At 41.7% G+C, this 23,786-nt stretch overlaps 1 protein-coding gene across 1 annotated transcript; it reads left to right on the top strand.

Annotated features, from left to right (window-relative positions):
- The first annotated feature begins 15,492 nt into the window (after positions 1-15,492).
- On the top strand, positions 15,493-22,266 carry LOC139582701 (bone morphogenetic protein 2-like). Its single transcript, XM_071412943.1, has 3 exons — positions 15,493-15,895; positions 16,845-17,212; positions 20,982-22,266. The coding sequence occupies exons 2-3, from the start codon at positions 16,858-16,860 to the stop codon at positions 21,893-21,895; spliced, it is 1,269 nt and encodes a 422-aa protein (XP_071269044.1). The 5' UTR covers positions 15,493-15,895; positions 16,845-16,857; the 3' UTR covers positions 21,896-22,266.
- The last annotated feature ends 1,520 nt before the right edge of the window (positions 22,267-23,786 follow it).

Raw genomic sequence — 23,786 nt, 5'->3', positions numbered from 1 at the left:
AATTCACACTGTAACACAACAGAAGGTGGAATAAGTCAAGGGGTATGAATACTTTCTGAAGGCACTGTAGTACTTGTTATGTGGATCCTTTCATCAACAGAAAATAAAAAAAGTTTAACGGAAGCTCACGTGCGCCATTACTCTGCCATGCCCTTCCAACTTCTGATACATAGGGTGTCGTATCACACCCACAGTACTTACAGTAGCCACGTCCATAACTCACACAAACTTCTACATTGTGGCTTAGCACTCACTTTACACTGCGTCCCTGCTGCACTCTGTGAGCATGCACTCTATTCCTTCACCTTAGGGCTCTGTCATGCCCTTCTGGCTACGCAAGTCACCGACCGATCCAACTGTCCAAATGTAAACATAAAACTTTAGTTGTGACTTTCCTCCTAGAAACGGAGCTTTCAACATGATGGGAGCGTCAAAGCGATAACGTGGTTTAACAAGCGAGGAGCCACAGATGACTTTTCTAACGGAGGGGAAACAAAGCTGGCTTTATGCGTCGGTTCTGGGAGGCTGCTCCGTTCTTGTCATGTACATATGAAATTAATTAGGAGGAAATACTAAAACACTTGGGTGGAAATTGCTTTTCACCAGATGTTCCGCATATGAGGATCAATTTAGTGTTCTTAGCGTAGCAAAATGACTATATAAGTTCATTGGCTGGGCACTTTGATGAAAGCCAATCTGTCAGTCAAGGCACATAAGAAGAAGCCAGGGTCTCTATGCTACTGTTTGTTCCACTTTATAGAGTCTTAGGTAATGTAATTATTTAGCCAGGTTAGGAAAATAACATGTTTAATTCTTGGGTAAGATCTGGACATGCTGACAAGGGTCCCAGTGTTTCTCAATGGACCATGCATAAACCGAGCGAGTGGTCTTTTCCTTGCCCCAACCACCAATACAGGCCAAATAATCACTGATCAATCATAGTCGGATGTGAGATAACCCAACGGAATTTATTTATTTATTTTAAACTGGATTCAAGGGTAGAGGTAACATAATAAATGTAAATCCAGGACACTCCAATTAGAATGATATGTTACGCTTTGTATGGTAGGTAGGCCTATGTATTATTTTGTGGATGTCCATCAGCCGTTTCGTATGATATGTTACCAATTGCAATTAGTATGATATGTTACCAATTGAATTTTGTACAATATGTTATGAATTATTGCACTCATACAATATGTTACAAATTTGCAAAATGTTTGATATGTTACGAATTCCAATTTGTTGTAGCTAATGTTAGCTAGGTGGCTAACACTAACATTAGCTAGTTGGCTAACATTAGCTAGGCTAGGGGTTAGGGTTCGGCGTTAAGGTTAGGGTTAGGAGTTAGGTTAAAGGTTAAGGTTAATGTAAGGGTTAGCTAACATGATATCTAGTTGCTAAGTAGCTAAAAAGTAGTAAGTAGTTGCAAAGTTTCTTATTAGCTAAAATCCTAACGTTCTCTGTGATTCAAACATGCAAACTTTGGGTTGCTAGACTTTCGCGTTATACACTATCCCATCTACCCCGAACAACCACCCTCCTTTAATTTTTGCCTTAAGTAACCTTCTGTCTTATGTAACCATACCAAATGTAACATATCATACCTATTTGAGTGTCCCGGATTTACATTTACTATGTTATACATGGGGTGGCAGGTAGCCTAGTGGTTAGAGTGTTGGACTAGCAACCGAAAAGTATCAAGATCAAATCCCTGAGCTGACAAGGTAAAAATCTGTCGTTCTGCCCCTGAACAAGGCAGTTAACCTACTGTTTCTAGGCCATCATTGAAAGTAAGAATTTGTTCTTAACTGACTTGCCTAGTTAAATAAAGACAAAATATCTAGTCTTTGAGACCAGGTTGAGCCATTGACTCTGTCTGTGTATGCATGTTTTTGTGTATTTTGGAAGAGCACCAACTCTCAGACATGTCTATTTGTAGTGCCATGGCAAGCCTCCACGATATGCGATGGGTGGTTTGATTTGAAAAGATCAAAAGTGCAGTTGTCGAATGACAAGGCGTGTAATGAGATGCATTCAGAGATCTGAGAGTTTCAGTAGTTTTTAACTGTAGATTACACTAGCTGCTCTGCTTAACATTGTGAAAGACATGCGAAGAACAAGGAAACTACTGCGGTACAACACTCTCTGTCAGCCTGTCCAACTCAAACAACTCTACTGTATGTGACCCAAAGCAGAAACAACACAACCTTTACAATATGGCTGCTGTATTTGTTTTTACACAGTTGCCTATTAGCGTAGGCTGTGGTGAATATAATTGATAAAACACATACAGCATTTTACTTCAATACTAAACCTTTAAAATAATCATGGTCTTTACTTAACCAATGTAGCCTGGTTCAACTTTATGAGAATACCTTAAAAAAACATCCACAAGTTGTTAAGAGAATGGTTGTGTCGACTCTACACCGCTAGGCATAGATCAGGGACATGATGTCCTTCTGTTAGTCTCACTGTGTTAAGCATCATGGCAGTGCTTCCATTCCCTTCACATTGCTGCTGCTGTTCCACTTTATCCATGTAGCAGGGGAATACGAACCAGCTGCGCTTTGTTTATTCTGATACAAATGGCACATAATGGTAATCTGGCATGTGATGAGAGAACTTTGAATTACAGATGTGGGGCCTACAACGGGTATTAACCTTCATTTAATTTTCTTAAAGCCACTAGTTTTAATTGAAGGACACATTCGTTTTATCCACCTAATTATTCATTACGCTAAGCACACCCCTTAACCATATTATATAGGGTAAACAAAGGAAACCGCCAATGAAATGGCATTCCAGAGCAGATTGGGGGGCTTACTGCATACAGAACAGTTAGTGTAGTCACAGAAATATTTAGCCGAACTGCCACGAATGAAGACAAAACGGATAAAGGAAACGTATTGTGAGGAACCATTAACAAAGTTTCTACGACTTTACTGGCTGTGAAAAGCCCTAATCGCTCATACATATTTACAATTTCCACTAAAAGTGCTGAAGACTTATTGCTGTTTGTATGGTATATTCTAAAACTGGTATTAGGCCTATCCTTTGAACCATGCTGGCAGCAGGTCAATGTTATAAACGCATCTGTCGAGCAAAACAAGTTTGTTTCATAAAAGTTACAAAATATTGCAGAGGTTATGTCATAATTTTACAACAACATTATAGAGAAGATTTTGACATTTCCTACTGGGCACAAACTGATTGAATCAACCTTGTTTTCAACCTTGTTTCAATGTATTGTGACGTGGAATCTACGTGGAAATTACACTGTATTTTTAAAAAGTAGTCAACGTAAAGCTGTTGTTTTGAGGGTGAAATTTTAACCACAGGATATTGTAATCATTGTAATCAATTGTCAACATAGAAAAACCTTGTATAAAATATGTTGAATTTGTTCCTATGAAACAATGTCAGATCTTCAACGTTATATACACTATCCCCAAAAAATACAACAGGCTGGACAGCACCTCCTTGATATACAGCTATTAATTTGGTCTTCCATCCAGTGTTTTAACCAAGCCTAGCTTAGCTTTTATATTTGTCACTGACTACTACCAATGTGGTATAGCGAGAATGCTTATTGAGAGACCTCTTAATAACTAAATATATTCACTGTTGCTATCGAAGTCATTCCGAAGGATAGATTTGACAGAGCAAATGAAATGTAACCAGACTTTATAAGTCATATATCATCAATGAGACTATTTAGGCCTTCATAACATTTACAAAGTCATCAACAGCTATTGTTTCAATTCAACCCAGGGTTAAACTAAAAACAGACAATACATATAGACCTAGGGTTTCAAGCTTTGGTTGATTTGACATTTAATCTTCAAGTTAATCATTAATACGTTGGATTCACATCTACATCTCAACCATGCATTTAAGTTAAAGATTAGGACTAAATCAAATCAGACTTTATTTAAAGTGCATTTAAAATTTGATTAGATCAGATTTAGTCCTATCCTTTAACTTAGATGTTTGGTTGAGATGGAGACGTGAATCCAACATATCAATTATTAATTTGTTGACAAACTGGAATTTGTTGACAACCAAATACAATTCAATATCACTTTTGCAATACAGTAAATAGCTTATTAACAAGTTAACAAATTATAATTATTGTGTTATTCACTGTACGTTTGTTTATGTGTAACTCTGTGTTGTTGTTTTTGTCGCACAGCTTTGATTTATCTTGGCCAGGTCGCAGTTGTAAATGAGAACTTGTTCTCAACTGGCCTACCTGGTTAAATAAAGGTGAAATAAAAAAAATATTTAAAAAATATGTTGGATTCACAAAATATGTTGGACCCCCCCAAAAGTTATAGAATAGCATTAGGCCAGTGGCTCCAATGAAACTATCCAAGCATTAGATATCTTTTAAATGTTGATATTTGGTTGTGTTGTCAAAAGTTAAGACTAACTTACAAACTAATCTAAAAGTATTTATTTAACCTTAAAACGAGTAACACATCCATGGCCACATTTTGAGGTTAGCCTACTGTAACTATAAATGTCTTCTTATGTAATCATAGCAAGCATGCATGTCCAAGATAGCATGTAAAGGTCGCAGGTCTGTGGAGGTCTTCACAATTGCTGTAATAATCTGCGCAGAACAGCATTGATCACTTGCACTATGTGCTTTAATATAATCTTAATGGGCAATTCAGGTCATTTGGTTGTGCTATTAGATGAAAGTGAAAACACATTAAAGGGATACTTCGAGATTTTGGTAATGAGTCCTTAATCTATTTCCTCAGACTCAGATGAACTTGTGGATACCATTTGTATGTCTCTGTGTCCAGCATGAAGGAAGTTAGAGGTAGTTTCATGAGCCAATGCTAACTAGCATGCTAGCAGATAGACTTCCAGTCATTGCGTTATCGCTAGTTAGCTCATGCGCTAGCACTAGTTAGCAACTTCCTTCAAACTGCACACAGAGACATAAAAATGGTATCAATGAGTTCATCTGACTCTGGGAAAGTAGATAAAGGGCCGGATTGCCAAATTCCCAAAGTATCCTTTTAAGTTGTTGTATAAATAAAACATATCTGACATTGTATTCCCATTTGAACTTTGTTATGCTTTTAAATGGTTGAAAGCGCAGTGATAACACATTTAGATGACAACTTAACGAAAAATCACACATGGTTTTTCCATTGGAATTTGGTTGTGCTTTTCAATGGTTGAAAGTGTAGTGAGAACACACTTGAAATTCAACAAACTTGTGGCTGTCTTTTTGGAATGGGAGAATAATTGTTGAAAATCTCATTGATCAACGTCTCAACCAAATATGACCAACATTTGCACGTTGAAATGACCTGGTGTGCCCAGTGGGTCATGTTGTAGAGAAAGTAACACTAATAAAAGAGGAAATATATCTGCTCAGAGTTGCATCAGATAGTACATAGTTAAAGAAGTCAAAGATAGATACTGCATGCCCTTGGAGTTGATGTAAGTTCAATGTTTAGACAGCTGCTCTGAAGATTATTATTATCGTAAAACCACACAGCTTTAATGTCACTGCTGTGGGGATGCCAAGACACAATCTTGTCCTCCCTATAGCTCTCCTCCACACACACACACACACACAACAAACGTCTCTGCTCCCTGCGTCTGTTTCAGAGAGGCCTGAACTTGTCAATGTGATAATGAATGTCTGTCACTTCTGACTTTGATTCTGTATAACCTGACATCGATATTTATTTACCAAGAGATGTCCTGAATAAAGGGAGTCAATTTGTCTTGTTTGTTGGAATTGAGCTTGAAAAATTATGTCTCAATAATTATGTGCAAATTAATTCAAATAAAGGGAAATAGTAATGGGGCTATTTGGCAAATCAGGAATAAAAGTACAAACATTCCAATTGAAAGTACACTTTTAGCAGTTTTTAAATAGCCCATAGGCTAAATATAACTTTTTTCTCTGTGAAAACCCTTGATGTCTTTATGAGTGCAGGGAGCTAACATGTCATTATCTATCTGTTCCTTATTTGGTAAGCGGAAAATATTCTCATTGAAATACCATAAATTGTGTACCTTTATCTTTAAACAACACTACCTCTCCACATGAATTAGCCTCAGTCTGTTTGACATGTGATCTTTACCGTTGTGTATCCTCTCTGCTCTACACTTCAAATCAACCTTTGTGAGCAGCACGCCTACACAGAGAGAGAGAGAGAGAGACCAACATCAATTGTGTTGTCCTCATACCCTCCTGTAAGGACGCAATCCAATTTACTGGGGTTGAAACGGTTTTGTCAAAGTCACACAAACATTCAATGCTGTTATTACTTTTTGTGGCTAATGTCAGGGGAAATGAAAGAATATGAAATCTCTATGCCTCATCTTGATCTGAAGGAGATTGAAAATGCTGTCCACATGAAGGTCAACATACCTCTACATGTAATCATATATTAAACATTTTTTAAATAATAAACTCTGACGGAAGTTCCTTCAAGTAGACCTTCATAGCACCTTCATAAGTACTAAGAGATAGATCATCATCAAATGATCATATACTGTAGGTTAACTAATATTACCATATGCTGTCATTAATGAATGTGCCTCTCTACCAACAACATGTTTTAGCTATATTAGACCCCATTAAAATCCAGTTGAGCAATAGCAATGTTTAACTTTACATGGCAATTTAACTTGACATTAACGTTTGACGGTTTAAAAGCTGTGCCTCTCTATGTTATGTATAGATATAGATATAGATAGACAGCTTAAGGGTTTTTCTTCCTCCAGGCCTCAGCGTCTATAAACAGCTGTTTGTGCTTAGGCGATAAATATATAAATCTTGACGTTGGCTGTTTATGTAGCCCAGCTCTCCAATCATGCAGAGGTATAATTCAGTGACGCGTGGTGTCTTTATGAGAGGAGTTTGATTCAAAGGGCAGGTCCCTGTATTTACGTCTCTTTCTCTCTCTCTCTCTCTCTCTCTTTCTCTTTCTCTCTGTCTCTCTCTTTCTCTCTCTTTCTCTTTCTCTCTCTTTCTCTCTCTCTCTCTCCATATCTCTGTCTCTTCATCTCCCTCTCCCTCTCTCCCTCTCTCTCTCTCTCTCTAAAATGGAAGTGGTTGTCTGTCTCTCGTCGCATCCCCTGGACTAAATGGAGCATGTGTTTACATTATCTACCATTATTGTTGTTAAAGTTTGAGATGAGCACTATAGATAAACAGTTTATTGTGTACTTTCATCTTAAATGTTATAGAATTCCGGGTCCTATCGATGGCAACGGGGGTTTAATGGACCATTCAAAGCGTTTTATCCTCAGCTTCTCCAATGAGTGTGTGTATGAATTACAGTTACTTGGAAGTGCTGTTAGCGTCTCTTCATCCCCTCCTGTGATCTCTGTGGCCGTATAATCTGGAGGTGGACTTGTTGCCTTAATTAGTGTGTAGAGGAGCGTGCCACATGTTCACTATCCATAAATATTGACTCTGGCTTTCAGGCTGGCTGGCTCTGACCTTGGTGGCTTTCCTTTCTGGGACCAACCTATAGGAAATGGGTCCCATTTCCCCCCACAAGTCCTTTCATGCACCATGTGCACTTATTCACCATGTGAAGGCAAGCAGTCGCGTTCCTGTCAAGCACATGTCCATCGATAAAGTTTTACTGTATTGAAACTTAAGGCAAAGCAGCAAAGCACATCACATCGCTCAACATTGAATAAAATAAATGGCACTAATACGATTATATTCTAATGCATGTAATGTGTCCCTTACACTCAATGCAAATAATTGTTCACAGATACACACATAATCCTTATTCTGTACAACAAGCCTCATAATTGTGTTATCTCCTGGTATCTATGTTAGCGTGTGTTAAGGTTTCATCTCTGTCCACGCAGTGGAATGTGGGCCCTGCATCCAGCCAAGTAGCTGTTAACAGCAGGTGAAGAGTTAATGGATCTGCCATGTAGTCTCATGGCTTTAGTTCCCCCTGACCGCTGGAATGTACTGATGACAAGAGAGAGGAGAGGAGAGGAGAATAGAGAGGTAGAATAGAGGAGAGTAGAATAGAGTACAATGGAGGAGAATGAATAGAGTACAATGGAGGAGAATGGAGTAGAATTTAGGAGAATAGAGGAGAATAGAGGAGAGGAGAATGGATTAGAATTTAGGAGAATTGAGGAGAATTGAGGAGAATAGAGGAGAGGAGAAGAGTGGAGAGGAGAATGGAGGAGAGGAGAATGGAGGAGAATGGAGGAGAATAGAGGAGAATAGAGGAGAATGGAGGATAATGGAGGAGAATAGAGGAGAATAGTGGAGAATGGAGAAGAATAGAGGAGAGGAGAATAGAGGAGAGGGGGGAGAATGGAGGAGAGGAGAATGGAGGAGAGGAGAAGAGAGGAGAATGGAGGAGAATAGAGGAGAGGAGAATAGAGGGGGAGAATGGAGGAGAGGAGAATAGTGGAGAATAGAGGAGAATAGAGGAGAGGAGAATAGTAGAGAATAGAGGAGAGGAGAATAGAGGAATAGTGGAGAATAGAGGAGAATAGAGGAGAGGAGAATAGAGGAATAGTGGAGAATAGAGGAGAATAGAGGAGAGGAGAATAGTGGAGAATAGAGGAGAGGAGAATAGAGGAGAATAAAGGAGAGGAGGGGAGAATGGAGGAGAGGAGGGGAGAATAGAGGAGAGGAGGGGAGAATGGAGGAGAGGAGAATAGAGGAGAGGAGAATGGAGGAGAGGAAAGGATAATGGCAGTAAATAATGCTATGTGTACAGCAGAGGTGGCCGGTGGCACCTTAATTGGGGAGGACAGGCTGTAATGGCTGGAAGGGAATATATGGAATGGTATCGAACACATCAATGGTTTTCTTGTGTTTGATACCACTCCATGTACTCCATTCCAGCCATTATTATGAGCCGTCCTCCCCTCAGCAGCCTCCTGTGTACAGCACAATACAAGGCTAGAGTTAATTATTTTTTCAAACTTCATCAAAAGCTACTGAGGAACATACATTTTGTCTGGCATATCTGTCCCTTTTGTGAAAGATTGAGCACCAAACTATAAACGAACATGACGTCCAACACCGGTCTTAAAGGTTGACAATTGACCTAAGTTCACATCAAGCATCACCAAATGTCACGGCTGACGTGAACTCAGGTCAGCGTGAGTTTGGTGTGACGACAACAGCCCCGAGCCTGGAGTTCTGGTCTGCGACAGAGCTGAACTTTAGCCCCCTGCGTGTGTCCTCGCTTCATGCTCACCATGCTCACACAGGCAGAATGATTTCCAATGGCATGGGTCAGTTCATCATAGAGACAGACAGACAGACAGACAGGTCAGTCACGTGAAATACAGGACAGGCCCAACGGGCTGAGAGATTTGTGCCTTTTTTAGTCCTGACCGACAGACAGGGCCTGTAGCTGTGACCCTCTAGGTCCAGAATCAAAACAGAGACACGTGAGAGATAAACCCCAACTCTTACAACACTCATGCCAAGAGCTGTCTGGGGGGGGGGGTCCTAATGTAAATGTATTACTTCAAAACCCCTATTCTTGAATTCTGCCAGAGTTTAGCACCATATATTCAAAGTTAAATGATATCTATATTGTAAAGGTTACAGAGCTAACTGATAACTTTATAGAGGCAAATCGAATTCTAAAAGCTTGTGCAATTTCATAACCAGGGTCTGTAACTGGTTAACCTCTGGACCTGATCACCAGTGGATCGTTCATGTAAGCTTGATATGTTATCTCCCCACCAGTCTTGTTTCATTACCAAGGGCTAGTGGGGTTTGCTATTTACTGTTCTTTTCAACCAACAAAAGAATGATCTAATTCTAGATAACCCCAGTAGATAACTACTTTCTCTGCAGACAATGATACCAACTAGTGAATGAAGCTGAGTGACTCCAGAACCCAGAGAGCTGTGTGGTCTGCTGGATTGGACTGAGAGGAGGGGATTACTTCCCTCAGGGAGGCTGCTAGGGTGCTGGACACATTACTCTCTACCTGTCACAAGCTGTGCCAACACAAACACACACGCACATACACGCAAACACACACACACGCACGCGCGCATGGATGCACACACACAGAAAGCAGGGATCAGATAAACCCTCTCTTTCTCCCCTTCTAATCCTCTCCTTGGGTAATTAAAGATAGTCACAGGTCACTGTGTGAGAGACCACCTTATCCTTCTATCTAAGGCATCTAAATACTAACAGCTTTTAGCTGGCGGTTTAGAGCACCACAGAGGGCTGTTTTGGCAACAGTATGGACCCAAATGTGGCAATCAGGGACAGAGAACCATGTAGAAAATGTAGTTTATTTTGCATCAATTATATCATTATGTGTGTTATGACACATCCAGGTCGTGTGTTTCTGTAAATGAATGAATGAATAAAATAAATGAATGAATGAATTGGTACCCAGATGAATAAATTAGCTTTGCCGTCAGCTTTGCCGTCAGTATCAGATGTAATTACCATTGTTAACCAAGAGAAAGAGGAAGATAACAGAATGAGAGACAGAAGTAAAGAAGGCCAGAGAGGAAGAGTTCCAAGACATTCAGAGCCTAAAGCGTCAGCCAGTCAGCCAGCCAGCCAGCCAGCCAGTCAGTCAGCCTGTCAGTCAGCCAGTCAGTTAGCGAGTAAGCCAGTCTATCGGCCAGCCAGCCAGTCAGTCAGTCAGTCAGTAAGCCAGACAGCCTGTCAGCCAGCCAGTCAGTCAGCCAGCCAGTCAGGAGAAGGTATGTCTGCTCCATCAGCTCCTACTGTATTTTAATTTTTAAATAGATGATCCAGGGGCTTATCCTTCATAAAATGTTATTGTCCTGGAAGCAGACAAAGATATCTTCTGATCTCAATGGGGTTTAATCTAGTGACATCTCAGCAAACAAAACAGGCCCATTGCTTTGGTCACAACACAACCATCCGCCCTACCCTCATCACTTAAGGGAAATAACTAGCTGTAATCAATGAGGGGTCTTCATATGGAGATGTCGCTAACATCAGGGCTGTTGAGTAAAGGCTACAGGCTGGTATACAGCTAACACCACACATCAATGATGGACCCCAGTTTCTCTTCCCCCTAACTGTACTATGCTGCTGGGGGCTGGTAACTGACAATATCTACTCTATGAGAAATGGATGAGCTTGTTGAAACATGTGACGAGAGAAACAACTTCTTAGAAATGAAGTAGTGAAAACTCGTGCAAACCATCAATAAACACAGTGTTTCAGGGTTGACCTTGACCTGACTGAAACACTGCTACAGTTCATTTTCTCAGGCAATCAATGAATTGTTTCAAACTGAATGGGTTCAGCCTGGAGAAGACTATGGACTTGGTGCATCTTTGTCTTGTCCCTTTTCCCAGAACAAAGGACAGGAGAGGAGGGATACCAGTTCCAGCTAAGAGTAAAGTTCAGAGGTCAGCGCTGAGGGATGAAGATAGGACAGGCGGTCGCTACAGATCCTAATCCCCATAATCTACCAAAAACAACACATTTCCCAGCTCATTGTCAATTAGTTTTAATCCAATAGTCAAACATGCTTAATCCAGGAATTAACACATGTTGATCATCATCCATAGGGATCTAAGACACAGGAGGGATCACCACTGTATTTACAATTGAGAACAGTAGGACTACAGGCAGGTTCTACAATATTAGGTAGTACTCTGCCAATTTTGTCACATACAATTGTATTGTATTTTTCCTTATGCTGGCCTCCAGAGTGGCGCAGTGGTCTAAGGCACTGCATCGCAGTGCTAGCTGTGTCACTAGAGGTTCTGGGTTAGGCTCTGTCGCACGGCTCTCGACCTTCACCTCTCCCGTGTCCGTACGGGAGTTGCAGCGATGAGACAAGACTGTAACTACCAAGGATACTATGAAATTGGGGGTAAAAGTAAAACAATTAAATGTTTTTCCATATGCTACTGTACAAGGCTGTAAATGTTTGCTGTGTTTGTGTGTGTGAATGTGCGTGTGCATGTGTGTGTCAGTGACGTGCGGTGAGGTCGGTGGCTAGGTAAGCATGCGCTATTATCAAATCCAGATTTACTCACAAATAAACCTTGATGAAGCCCAAGTTCACCATACAACAGATAGCTTCAACAACCGGAGTGACATAGTGTCACGCCTACTCTCGTTTCCTCTCTCCAGCGCTCGACGTCGCCGGTCTACTAACCAACGGTCCTGGCAACCATCATTACGCACACCTACTCCCCATCGTTATGCACACCTGGACTTCATCATTACCTTGATTACTTCCCCTTTATTTATCTCTCAGTAGCCTCAGTCTTAAGGCAGTATTGGTTTTGTTCACGTTCAGTATGCTTCTCCTGTTTTGTTTATCTACTGATTCTCATTATTAAACTCACCTTCTGCACCTGCTTCCTGACTCCTAGCGTATACGTTACACATAGGCTACAAACCGAAATGTACTAACAATTTTCACCAAATGGCGCAGCGGTCTAAGGCACTGCATCTCAGTGCTAGAGGCGTCACAGATCCGATTCCAGGCTGTATCATAACCGCTGTATCATAATTGGCTCAGCGTCATCCGGGTTAGGGTTTGGCCGGAAGAGGCCGTTATTGTAAATAGGATTTTTTCTTAACTGACTTGCCTAGTTCAATAAAGGATAAATAAAATTAAAATAAATTAAAATACCAATGTGGTCAAGATATACAAGCGATAGCCTCCGATGGCGGTGGTATATTTCATATCATCCAACAAAATGACAGACTACTTAACTCAGCTCAGACAGATCAGTGTAGCATCCACAGCAGTGGCGGTCAGTGCTGTTTAAGATGAGGGAGGACCACTTTTTTTCATGAGCATGGCCTTATTTCTATTACATCATATTGGATGACTCACATTCATATTCTATTCACCCAGTTCAATGTAACATCAATAGGTTTAGTCTACGACATGATACTCACATTTTCCCTATACCCATCATGAGGTTGCTACAACCTAGCCTATGAATGAAAGTTTACAATGTAGGTGCACATAGGTCGAGAAACAAATTTGATGTGACATTCAATACCGCCTTGCACACTCTTGCCATCTAGCTGATATAGGGTTTAATCATTTGTCTGTTTATCCCCGTTTTGTTCTGTTTGATTCCGTTTAAGAAAAGTTTTTCAACAAAATCGGCGGATTGAATACACCTCTGATCATGCGTAAACAGAGCTCATTCTCATAACAGCCATGTTGTATTCCTTCTCTTCCCTTCGCTTGTGGACTTCAATGCACAACAAATCAGCTGTATGTGACCAGGCGAAAAAACCTTTCCAAGCCAAACCTCTACAAACAGCCTAAATTGTTGTCCCCATATTAGCTAAAGTAACTAGCTAACATAGCATCCCTCTGAGCAGGGTGTTTCAGTAGGCTAAACTAGCTAGCTGCATTTGCTAGCAAAGTAAGTGAAACTGAAAGTGAAAAAAAATTATGAAATGTTTGTGATTTATTTAGAATTCAAGGCACACTTAACCAGCATGGCTACCACAGCATTCTGCAGCAATAAGCCATCCCATCTGGTTTGGGCTTAGTGGGACTATCATTTGTTTTTCAACAGGACAATGACCCAAAACACACCTCCAGGCTGTGTAAGGGCTATTTGACCAAGAAGGAGAGTGATGGAGTGCTGCATCAGATGACCTGGCCTCCACAATCCCCCGACCTCAACCCAATTGAGATGGTTTGGGATGAGTCGGACTGAAACACAGCCAACAAGTGCTCAGCATATGTGGGAACTCCTTCAAGACTGTTGGAAAAGCATTCCAGATGAAGCTGGTTGAGAGAATGCATGGAGTGTGCAAAGCTGTCATTCTTTTATTTTACTAGGCAAGTCAGTTAAGAACAAATTCTTATTTTCAATGACGGCCTAGGAATAGTGCATAACTGCCTTGTTCAGGGGCAGAACGACAGATTTTTACCTTGTCACCTCGGGGATTTGATCTTGCAACCTTTTGGTTACAAATCCAACACTCTAACCACTAGGCTACCTGTCGCCCATTTAAGAAAGGGTGGCTACTTTGAAGAATCTCAAAAATAAATGTATTTTAATTTGTTTAGCACTTTTTTTGTTACTACATGATTCCATATCTGTTATTTCATAGTTTTGATGTCTTCACTACTCTCCAATGTAGAAAATAGTGAAAATAAAGAAAAACCCTTGAATAAGTATGTGTTCTAAAACTTTTGACCGGTAGTGTATATAATAAATAAGGTTATTATGAAATGTCCATATCAACAATTGAAAGGACTGAAAAATACAGTACAAATTGCAAATGAAAATGCATTTAGGCCTACCTTTACTTGAAAAGGAAGTACACTGGTCTGTCATTCAGAGTGGTCCTCTAGTGACAGGAATGTAGGAGTCACAGAAGAACCCCCATGTCCATTATTTTATTCTGCTTGCACATAGCAGGCCCACGGTGCAGTGGGAGAAGCATTCCCAAGGCCTCCTTCCAGTTTCACTCTGACACAAAAAGAGGAGTTACATTATTCCAACTTAGACATTTTTTAAAGTGCGGTATAGTCCATGTGTCAGTTCAAGGGATGACAGCGCCAAATTATGTAGACATGTCCAAATGTGCAGCATTTACCCCAGACAATACCCACACATCATGTTTAGGCAATATGCATGTGCAGCAATGCAACAAATGAAGCTACTTCAAGCTAGGCAAAGAAAGGCGACCTATGCTGACCCTGTTCATTAACAGTGACTGGAGTCAGGAACGGCCGCACGTGTCACCAATTTGAATGGGTGGAAAGGAAGGCATGAATACCCTGGCTTCTTTCCTGAGAGATTGATGTAGTTTTAGCAAATGTTGAGATTTTGAGCAGAAAAACCATCAGAATCATTGAGAAAAAACATTACATTAAAAAAAGAATGGCAATTGTTTATTTTATTTTTCTATTAAATTATCACAGGGTGGGCATTGCCTATCCTGCCTGCATGTCACTGGTGTGTTTGTGTGTGTGTGTGTGTGTGTGTGGGGGGGGGGTTAATATAGATTAATATAGTCCATCCACACGTTGGCGCACTTGCTCTGGTTCGTTTTTGAACTGTTGCAGTTTATTACAATTCTAAAAATGAGATTCAAGATATTGTTCTCTATGATTAACAATGAAAAAATATAGGCCTAGTTCTGCATGAAATGGGAACGAACATTAGAAGAAGGCATTACGATGAGTAGCCTATTTTCTGAAAGGAAAAGAAAACCTAAAGTTAGATATTTTGAAGCTGTCAAAATTAACAATGTTAGATCACACGAACGAATAAAAGTCTAGGCCTATTATCAAAGAAAGTTTCATATTTCAGTCATTTTGTAAGAGTCAAAACACATTTAAAGGAGCATTTTGTCTGTGTAGCAGCGCGAGTTTGGGCAGGCTACTGTAGGTGCAGGACTGGTTGAAAATGCACAGGAGGTGCTTTGGAATCGACATGATTGACAGCTCTGCGTTGGTGACATCACTGCACGACAAAAAGCCTCGTTGGGGAAGAGAAGGCACCAATCAATTGGACTGCTAGTGTGCTGCGCACGGGAGAGAGAGGTTAAGCTCCCACAGCCACACACTATACAGTCTGATCTTCTACACCCGGTCTCTGCTAAACTTGATCTAAAAGTTCGCATTTGAAGATGTTCAACGACGCTGCTTTATACTTAGACCCGTCCTGCCTACACCAGTCTGCTTCCTCCTCATAGATATAACTTTAGGCGATTTTTTTATTCTATTGACCAAGACGTCTCCAGATTCCCAGCTGCGGAGATATGTGCGAGAGAAAGGGGTCGGAGCAGTGCACGGACTGTCTTTCGCCCGCAGAGGAAAAGCGTGGAATAAACACGAATTAATGTGGAATTTATTGGAGCCCAAAGCTGGAAGGACGACTGGACACAGCGCTTCCTTATCAGGTAAAACAAGTTAGAGGTATTCATTATTGAAGTCAATGACAACTTTTATATTTAGGTAAAAGTTGAGAAACTCTCATAAACTGTCCATCCGCTGAGTATTCTGGATCTAATAACCCCGTTTCTTTTTTCCATTTTGTATTTATACATTTTTTGGGGGGGTACATAAATTCCGAAACATACTGTACATACAAAAATTCATACTGGTAGTATGTTAAGGATATGTACTTGTGATGTAGACCTAGATGTGTTTTGATGTCTTGTCTGCGCATTGGGGTACATATGGCCAGGATACGAACGTCAGATCTCACACCTGCGAGCCCCTTGAAGTAACTGTATCCCGCATGATTATAGTCATACATTGCCGTCAAAGCCTCACCAAATAGACGCTTGTAGCGCTATCTGACTGCTGCCACGACTGTTTCTACTGGAACCTTTTTGATGCCTACATTCTGTCATGCTTTGTGTGTTCTAAGGTCTACGTAGTGTTTCTTTTAAACACCACCACCAAACACGTCCTCCTATCTCTTCTGTAATTGCAGACTTTGTCTGCCGTCTTCTCTCTGTCTTCTTCCAGTTTCTTTGATTTCTCCTTTCCTGTAGGCTACCACCCCCTTTTTGTTTGACAATTCTCTTTCATAACTTCCTCACCTTGATATTCTGGTGTTTTAGTTTTGCCGTTATAATGTTAAAAGATCAATCCCCTATTTCGGTAAGCATAGCCCGCGGGGATGTTATTGCCAACCTTAATGTTCTTTACTTCAAAGTGACGTGTCTTTTCTTTTAACCTGCTTTAATACAAATTGCTATTATATGGAAGAAGAAACCATTTATCGCAGCTGGGCTGGGAGGAATTTTACAGTGAACCTCCAATGTCTCTCCTGTCGATAGCTGTCTGTGTGCTGTGTCGGCGGCGCATGTGTGTTGACAAACTGCTCTCCTCTCTTCGCAGGGACTAACTGACCATGGTCGCGGTGTTTCGTTCTCTCATGGTACTGCTGCTGGCTCAGGTGTTGCTGGGAGGCGCTGCGGGACTAATCCCCGAGGTTGGCCGGAGGAAGTACAGTGAGTCCGAGAAACAGAGCCCGGAGCAGTCGGAGAACTTTCTCAACGAGTTCGAGCTGCGGCTCCTCAATATGTTCGGACTTAAGCGGAGGCCGAACCCGAGCAGACAGGCTGTGGTGCCTCAGTACATGGTGGACCTGTACCGTATGCATTCGTTGAACGGAGACCACAGCACTAAACGGCCCCGGAGCATGGGGAGGCACGCAGAGAGAGCCGCCAGCAAGGCCAACACGATTAGAAGCTTTCACCATGAAGGTACGTATTAGTGGCATATTTCACCTGGCGACGTAGAGCACCTCTGCTCCTTCAGACATGTCGACCCTGTATTTAAACATGACTCAGAGTGTGAAGAGGATTTTCAAAGCAATTACACTTTTTTATGACAGGCCCACTCATGTCCTAACAGAGTGACACGCGTCAGGGACACACGCCCTTTATAAGTAGATCATAAAATAACAAAGGGTAATTTAACAATGTAACGAGTAAAACTCATTGTCAGGGTTCGACAGAGAACTTCTTGATGTGTAACTTTGAAGTGCAAAGTAGCCTAATCCCTGAAATATGCGGTGATGCAACCCGTTACCTGGAACATTCCATTGACTGTGCTATAACAGGCATCAAAACATCAAGGGTGGTGGGTGGTATCACAAGGGTAATTTGTTTCTTAATAATTGATGGTGTTTGCGTGGGCCCTGAAAACAGTTTTTCCAGACACGCACCACAGGAGAGGGATAAAGAAAGGGCGGTGTGCGTGCGCAAGTGATAGTCATCGCCCTGCTGCTACTTCAATAACACACGACATGACATTACACTACACTGTCTACACAAGCATTATGACAGAGGCCACTGTGGCAGACATAGCTCCGTCTCATTTTTAGACAGGACTAGTCAGTTCATTACTCATTCTGGTGTTTGGGGTGCGCGTTATCCTTTTCCAATCGCTCACTCAATGCGCACTCTTTATGCGCAATTACGCACGTTCAAATAATAGAACCACGTAATTAGGCGTACATACTTATTATGTAGCTACATATGCGTCGCTGACTGCGTGATTTTACATTAAAACTACACATTTATATACCTCAGAAACACATGCAGACCAGATTATTGTTTCAGTATGGGCCAATTGGTCTAAATGCTAAAATACATATGAGGTATTTGATCCAAGAGTTGAACTGGAGGCACAAATGGACATTTTCTTTGGGTGATGTGAACTCTGGTGGTGTTTTTTGATTTGGTATTGTATCTGTACTATGTTGTATAGTAGCAGTGGGTAGAGAGGTAGGCATGTGCTCAGAGGATGTCTAACCCTCTAGTCTAGTGTTACAAGGCAATAGTTCATCTGGGCACTACATTTACACAGTGCTGCAACAAAACACACCAGAACAGTTAATAATGAAACATGAAAACCAAATGTTGAACCGTTAAAAAATCATTTCCCCTCATGCTTTTTGTACAGTCTATCTGATAGTACCTGTCTTTTAATTGGCTCTAGCTCCAGTAGTGTACGGTACATGCCCAATGTGTCCATGGATGGCCTTATACACAGACTCCTGAGTGTTGCACTGCACAAGGAAGTTTCCACCCAGTGAATGACTCATTGGAGTGGTTGGGTCAGGATGGGTGGTTGGTTGGGTGTTCTCCTCTCCTGAGGCCTGGTAGGGATGACACCCAGTGGACTAACTGACACACTACAAACACCACTGACACACTACAAACACCACTGACACTACAAACACCACTGACACTACAAACACCACTGAAACACTACAAACACCACTGACACACTACAAACATCACTGACACTACAAAACACCACAGAAATACTACAAACACCACTGAAACACTACAAACACCACTGACACACTACAAACACCACTGACACTACAAACACCACTGACACACTACAAACACCACTGACACTACAAACACCACTGACACTACAAACACCACAGAAATACTACAAACACCACTGACACACTACAAACACCACCGAAACACTAAAAACACCACAGAAATACTACAAACACCACTGAAACACTAAAAACACCACTGACACTACAAACACCACTGAAACACTACAAACACCACTGACACACTACAAACACCACTGAAACACTAAAAACACCACAGAAATACGACAAACACCACTGACACACTAAAAAACCACACAGGTAGGAGGCATGGTGACTGGGACTGAGACCACTCACTCCACTAGTGTAAACTTCCGCTTGACTCCACACCTTAACTGTAGCCGTTTGGGATACATTTCAGCCATGTTTAGTTGTTTACCCTTGCATCCTCCTGTCTTTTCATCCAATGTTCCAGCGCAGCATGGTTTCGTCTATTTTGATTGTTCCTATGGTAGAAGTGGGACGAATGGGGGGTCCTATATGTTTAATATACGTGTAGCTACACATGTAAACCATAATGTCAAAGCCTGAAGCCTTATCCATTCTTCACATCTGTTCCGGGATATTCATTTCAGAAGGGCAATTCATTTCTGTAATATCGGTTTTCAATTTTATTTTGTTATTTTTGCAAAACAGAACATTTCCAGGCCTAACTCAGTAACCGGCTGCCAAAGACAGCAGAGATGAATGACCTGATATTAGCCGCTATCTTTTGTTTTGGCCCACAGAGGGCCAAGAAATTAGGAATGTTGATACACTCATATCTGTGGTTCACAACTCTTAGACAAGCCCCAACATGTTGTTCACACAGTGCATGCAGTACCTCCTTCACTCACACAGCAGGGTTCTGGATAGAGAGAGAGAGGGAGACGGTAGGGGGGAGAGAAAAGAGAGAAAGATTTGGAGCTAAAGAGAGAGAGAGGGGGATTTGGGGTGCGGAGAGGGATAGAGAGAGAGCGAAGGGGAGAGAGGGATTTTGGAGTGAGTGGGCGAAAGAGAGAAGGAGAGAAGGGGTTTGAAGGAGAGAAATAGAGAGAAGGGGTTTTCCCACATCAATAAGGATTGATGGGTCTAATTGAGGTCTTTGTGCTTCTGGAGAGAGATTTAGGATGAGGGGGTGGAATTTCCTAAATGCCTCCTTTGAAAACGCCCTGAGTTCAAAGTTAGTGTTTATTTTACCACTCCAAACAGATAACAAGCATGTCTTTGTGCCATCTGTAAAACACTTAAAGGTAAATGTAAAAAGTTTGACTACAATCAAGAAAATATAAGTGCTGACATTGACATATGTATCTGAAATTTGTTTTACACACTAATGTTAATAATTCATTCTCAATCAGGCCAAATATGCACATAGGAATAAAATGTGTATCTATAGACTGCTACAAAAAGGTGTAAAAAACATGAAGATAAATGAGACATACAGATAAATGAGCCATACTTCCCTATGGCCCGTAATTATGTCATAATAATCTAGCTTTGATGATTCCATGATGGACGACAATTCCTTTTCCCACACATTCAATAATAACAGCACTCCATCATGTAGCAGCCACATCCTAAAGGGCAGAACATTCTCCATGGCATTTAGTGGCCTTGCATGCATAATGGTTAGATGCTATCACTGGTCTTTGCTAGATCTTATCAACATTGGAACACCACTGCTTTGATGTCATGACATTTACTCTGATGAAATGTATGAACCTGACCATATTGCAGCTGGAAGGTCATAACTGTTAGCTTTTGCCTTTACACTGGATTTAGTGAGTGTGTGTATGATGACATGAATGACAACAATGTCTCTGTGTTGTAATGAGCTGTGGAAAGAATACCAGTTTGTCAGGACAGTAAACCTTTGTGAATCTTCTTCCCTGTTCCTGTATAATCTATAAAGACATACATGTTTGCCTCTACATTTTTTACATTGCAGCATGCTCTCCGTGTAAGCACTGTATCTACCATTAGTGGCTGTCCTCCACTCCATGGAGTTACTCTACCACCTTTATCAACACAACCTTTGCAGTACAAAAAAACATGTCCTGATCTTAGCCATAAATGTCTATGTCAACATCATCCACTGACCCTAGCTCTCTCCTTCTCCTCTCCTGTAGAGTCCATGGAGGCCCTGGCCAGTCTGAAGGGCAGGACAACCCAGCAGTTCTTCTTCAACCTCACCTCCATCCCTGGAGAAGAGCTTATCACCTCTGCAGAGCTCCGGGTATACAGGGACCAGGTCCTGGGGGCCACAGCAGCTCCCACCAGTAACACCAGTCACAACAGCAGTAACAGCTCCAGTACCAGTGCTGGTGGCTTCCATCGTATCAATGTGTACGAGGTGTTTGGAGCCCCTGCATCTCCCCGTGGGGAACCCCTGACACGCCTCTTGGACACGCGGCTGGTGCAGGACTCTCTGAGCCGCTGGGAGAGCTTTGACGTCAGCCCCGCCGTGTCACAGTGGGCCTCCGGGGGGCGCCACAACCACGGCTTCCTGGTTGAGATGCTCCACCCAGACACCCTGGGGGGCGAAGAGGGCCAAAGACGGAGACGACACGTCAGGGTAAGCCGCTCCCTCCACGGGGACCAGGACTCATGGCCCCAGGCTCGCCCCCTGCTGGTGACCTACGGTCATGACAGGCAGGGGAATGCGGTGCTGCACAGGGACAAGAGACAGGCAGCAGGCCACAGGAAACAGAGGAAGAAGCACCAACACAAGGCCAACTGCCGCAGACATGCCCTCTACGTGGACTTCAGCGACGTGGGCTGGAATGAGTGGATAGTTGCACCCCCTGGCTACCACGCCTTCTACTGCCACGGGGAGTGCCCCTTCCCATTGGCCGACCACCTCAACTCCACCAACCATGCCATCGTTCAGACGCTGGTCAACTCTGTGAACTCCAACATCCCCCGGGCGTGCTGCGTGCCCACAGAGCTCAGCCCCATATCACTGCTTTATCTGGATGAGTATGAGAAGGTCATCCTCAAAAACTACCAGGATATGGTGGTGGAGGGATGTGGCTGCCGGTGAGACACACAGAGACAGAAGGATGGAGGGATGGAGAGACTCAGAAAGAGAGAGAGAGTGAGGTTATATGGACACCCGGTTTCCCAATGAAGACGTTTTATTTATATGACAGAAAAGACACAAACATAGCTATTTTGGAAGAAGATTAAAAAACAAATATATATGAATATATTTATGTCTACTTAAAGTTGGGGGAAAATAAATATTTTACTCAGAGGAATAATCCTTTACTGGTTTTGAAAATGTATTTCTGATGTACATTTCGAAATGGGTGCAATACCACATGAAGTACAATGCTCAGATTTTTATTTGTATTTATTTCTATTATAACCACTTTATTTGTAAATAAATAATGTGTATTTATCGTGAGAAAACACTTTGGTTGCTCCAATTGTCCACACTTGTCCAGCTGACTTCCCAATTTGTGTTTAAAAGCATTCAAATCAAACTAAGGATGTCAAGGGGTCAAAAGTAGCAGAACCTCTCCCACATAAATTAGCCGCAAAATAACAGAGAAGACAAGGTTAAAAGCTAACTCTCTAACAGTGAATGCCAAGATGAAGCATTTACACCTCTTATGATAAACGTACAGTAACTGGAGCCTGGCGGTGTGTTTTGAAAGGGTCAGTGTAAGTGATGTAATGGTCTGCAATGGGGTACAGAATCACAGAAAGGGTCCAAGGCTGCTACATCTATACAGATGTTATAAGGTCTCTGGGGAGGACTGGGAAAACACAGCGAGATGTTTTCCTCCAGTAGGTTTACATGGCATTGCACAGATCTCTGGGAAGGAAAGCAGAGGTAAAAGTTAACCCCTGGGAATAGTTCATTTTCCTATCTTAAAAGAGAGAAAGAGAGAGAGAAAGAGAAAAAGAGAGAGGGGAAGTAGGGAGAGAGAGAAAGAAAACAAACAAGCTGAGTTGTGTGTCAGTGTGTGAGGGATTTCTATTGTGTTTGTGCTGTGCTGTGCTGTGCTGTGCTGGGCTGTGCTGGGCTGTGCTGGGCTGTGCTGTGAGTATGTTGACTGTGCGATTTGAGACATGACAGGCTGCGAGCTATCAGACAGACACAATGGGCCCTCAGCAAGACACGAGGACTACAGCTGCTTTAATTAATAAAGACAAACAAACAAACACACAGCCACAGGTGTACCTGCTCCATATGCACACGCTCAGGCACATTCTCCCGCTTTTGGCTGCCTTCTTCTGTTGTGGTTTTGGCAACAGTGGGAATAGTTCTGTTAAGCTCCGTTATACCTGGTTCTAACTTGCGTCCTTTGTCCTGATCTTGTCCACATTCTGATTGTGCCCACATTTTTTGACAATAAAAAAACACATTGTGATCTGATTGTGATCAGAGGTAGTCAGACACGTCTAGATATCTTACAAGTGTAAATCAATCTGGACAGTGAAACTATTTAAATAATCATTATTCCACCCACTAAATTCATTGACAGGTGGCACCATTGACTGATTACATCAATATGTGTCTAACAATAGATAGAGAAATGTGATTTTGAAAGAAAAGCTGTGAAATAATTAGCATAAAGGAAGGGACCAGGAAATATGGCCACAATGCAGATACAGTGGACGGATAACAGACACATTTTAATACTATGTGTAGACATATTTCTGTAAATGTTGGCACAATAAGAATATAGACAAGATCAGGACAAAGGACCCATGTTAGCACCAGGTATAAACGGGGCTTTAGAATGAATGAACACTAACAAACAACACTCCAAGTGACAAACAACAGGGGATTATTGCTCATATTTTATTCATATGGACAGATAATGGCAGGATGGGATGGCAAAAACAAAACATATCACATGTCCAAGACAGAGCACAGGCATGAAGGTTAGAATTAATATCTTAATACTTGTATTGTTCTC

Source organism: Salvelinus alpinus, chromosome 8 (assembly GCF_045679555.1).
Source record: "Salvelinus alpinus chromosome 8, SLU_Salpinus.1, whole genome shotgun sequence".
In the NCBI taxonomy this organism is placed as follows: domain Eukaryota; kingdom Metazoa; phylum Chordata; class Actinopteri; order Salmoniformes; family Salmonidae; genus Salvelinus; species Salvelinus alpinus.
The sequence above is the reverse complement of the archived record's forward strand: the minus strand, read 5'-3'. Positions and strand labels throughout refer to the sequence as shown.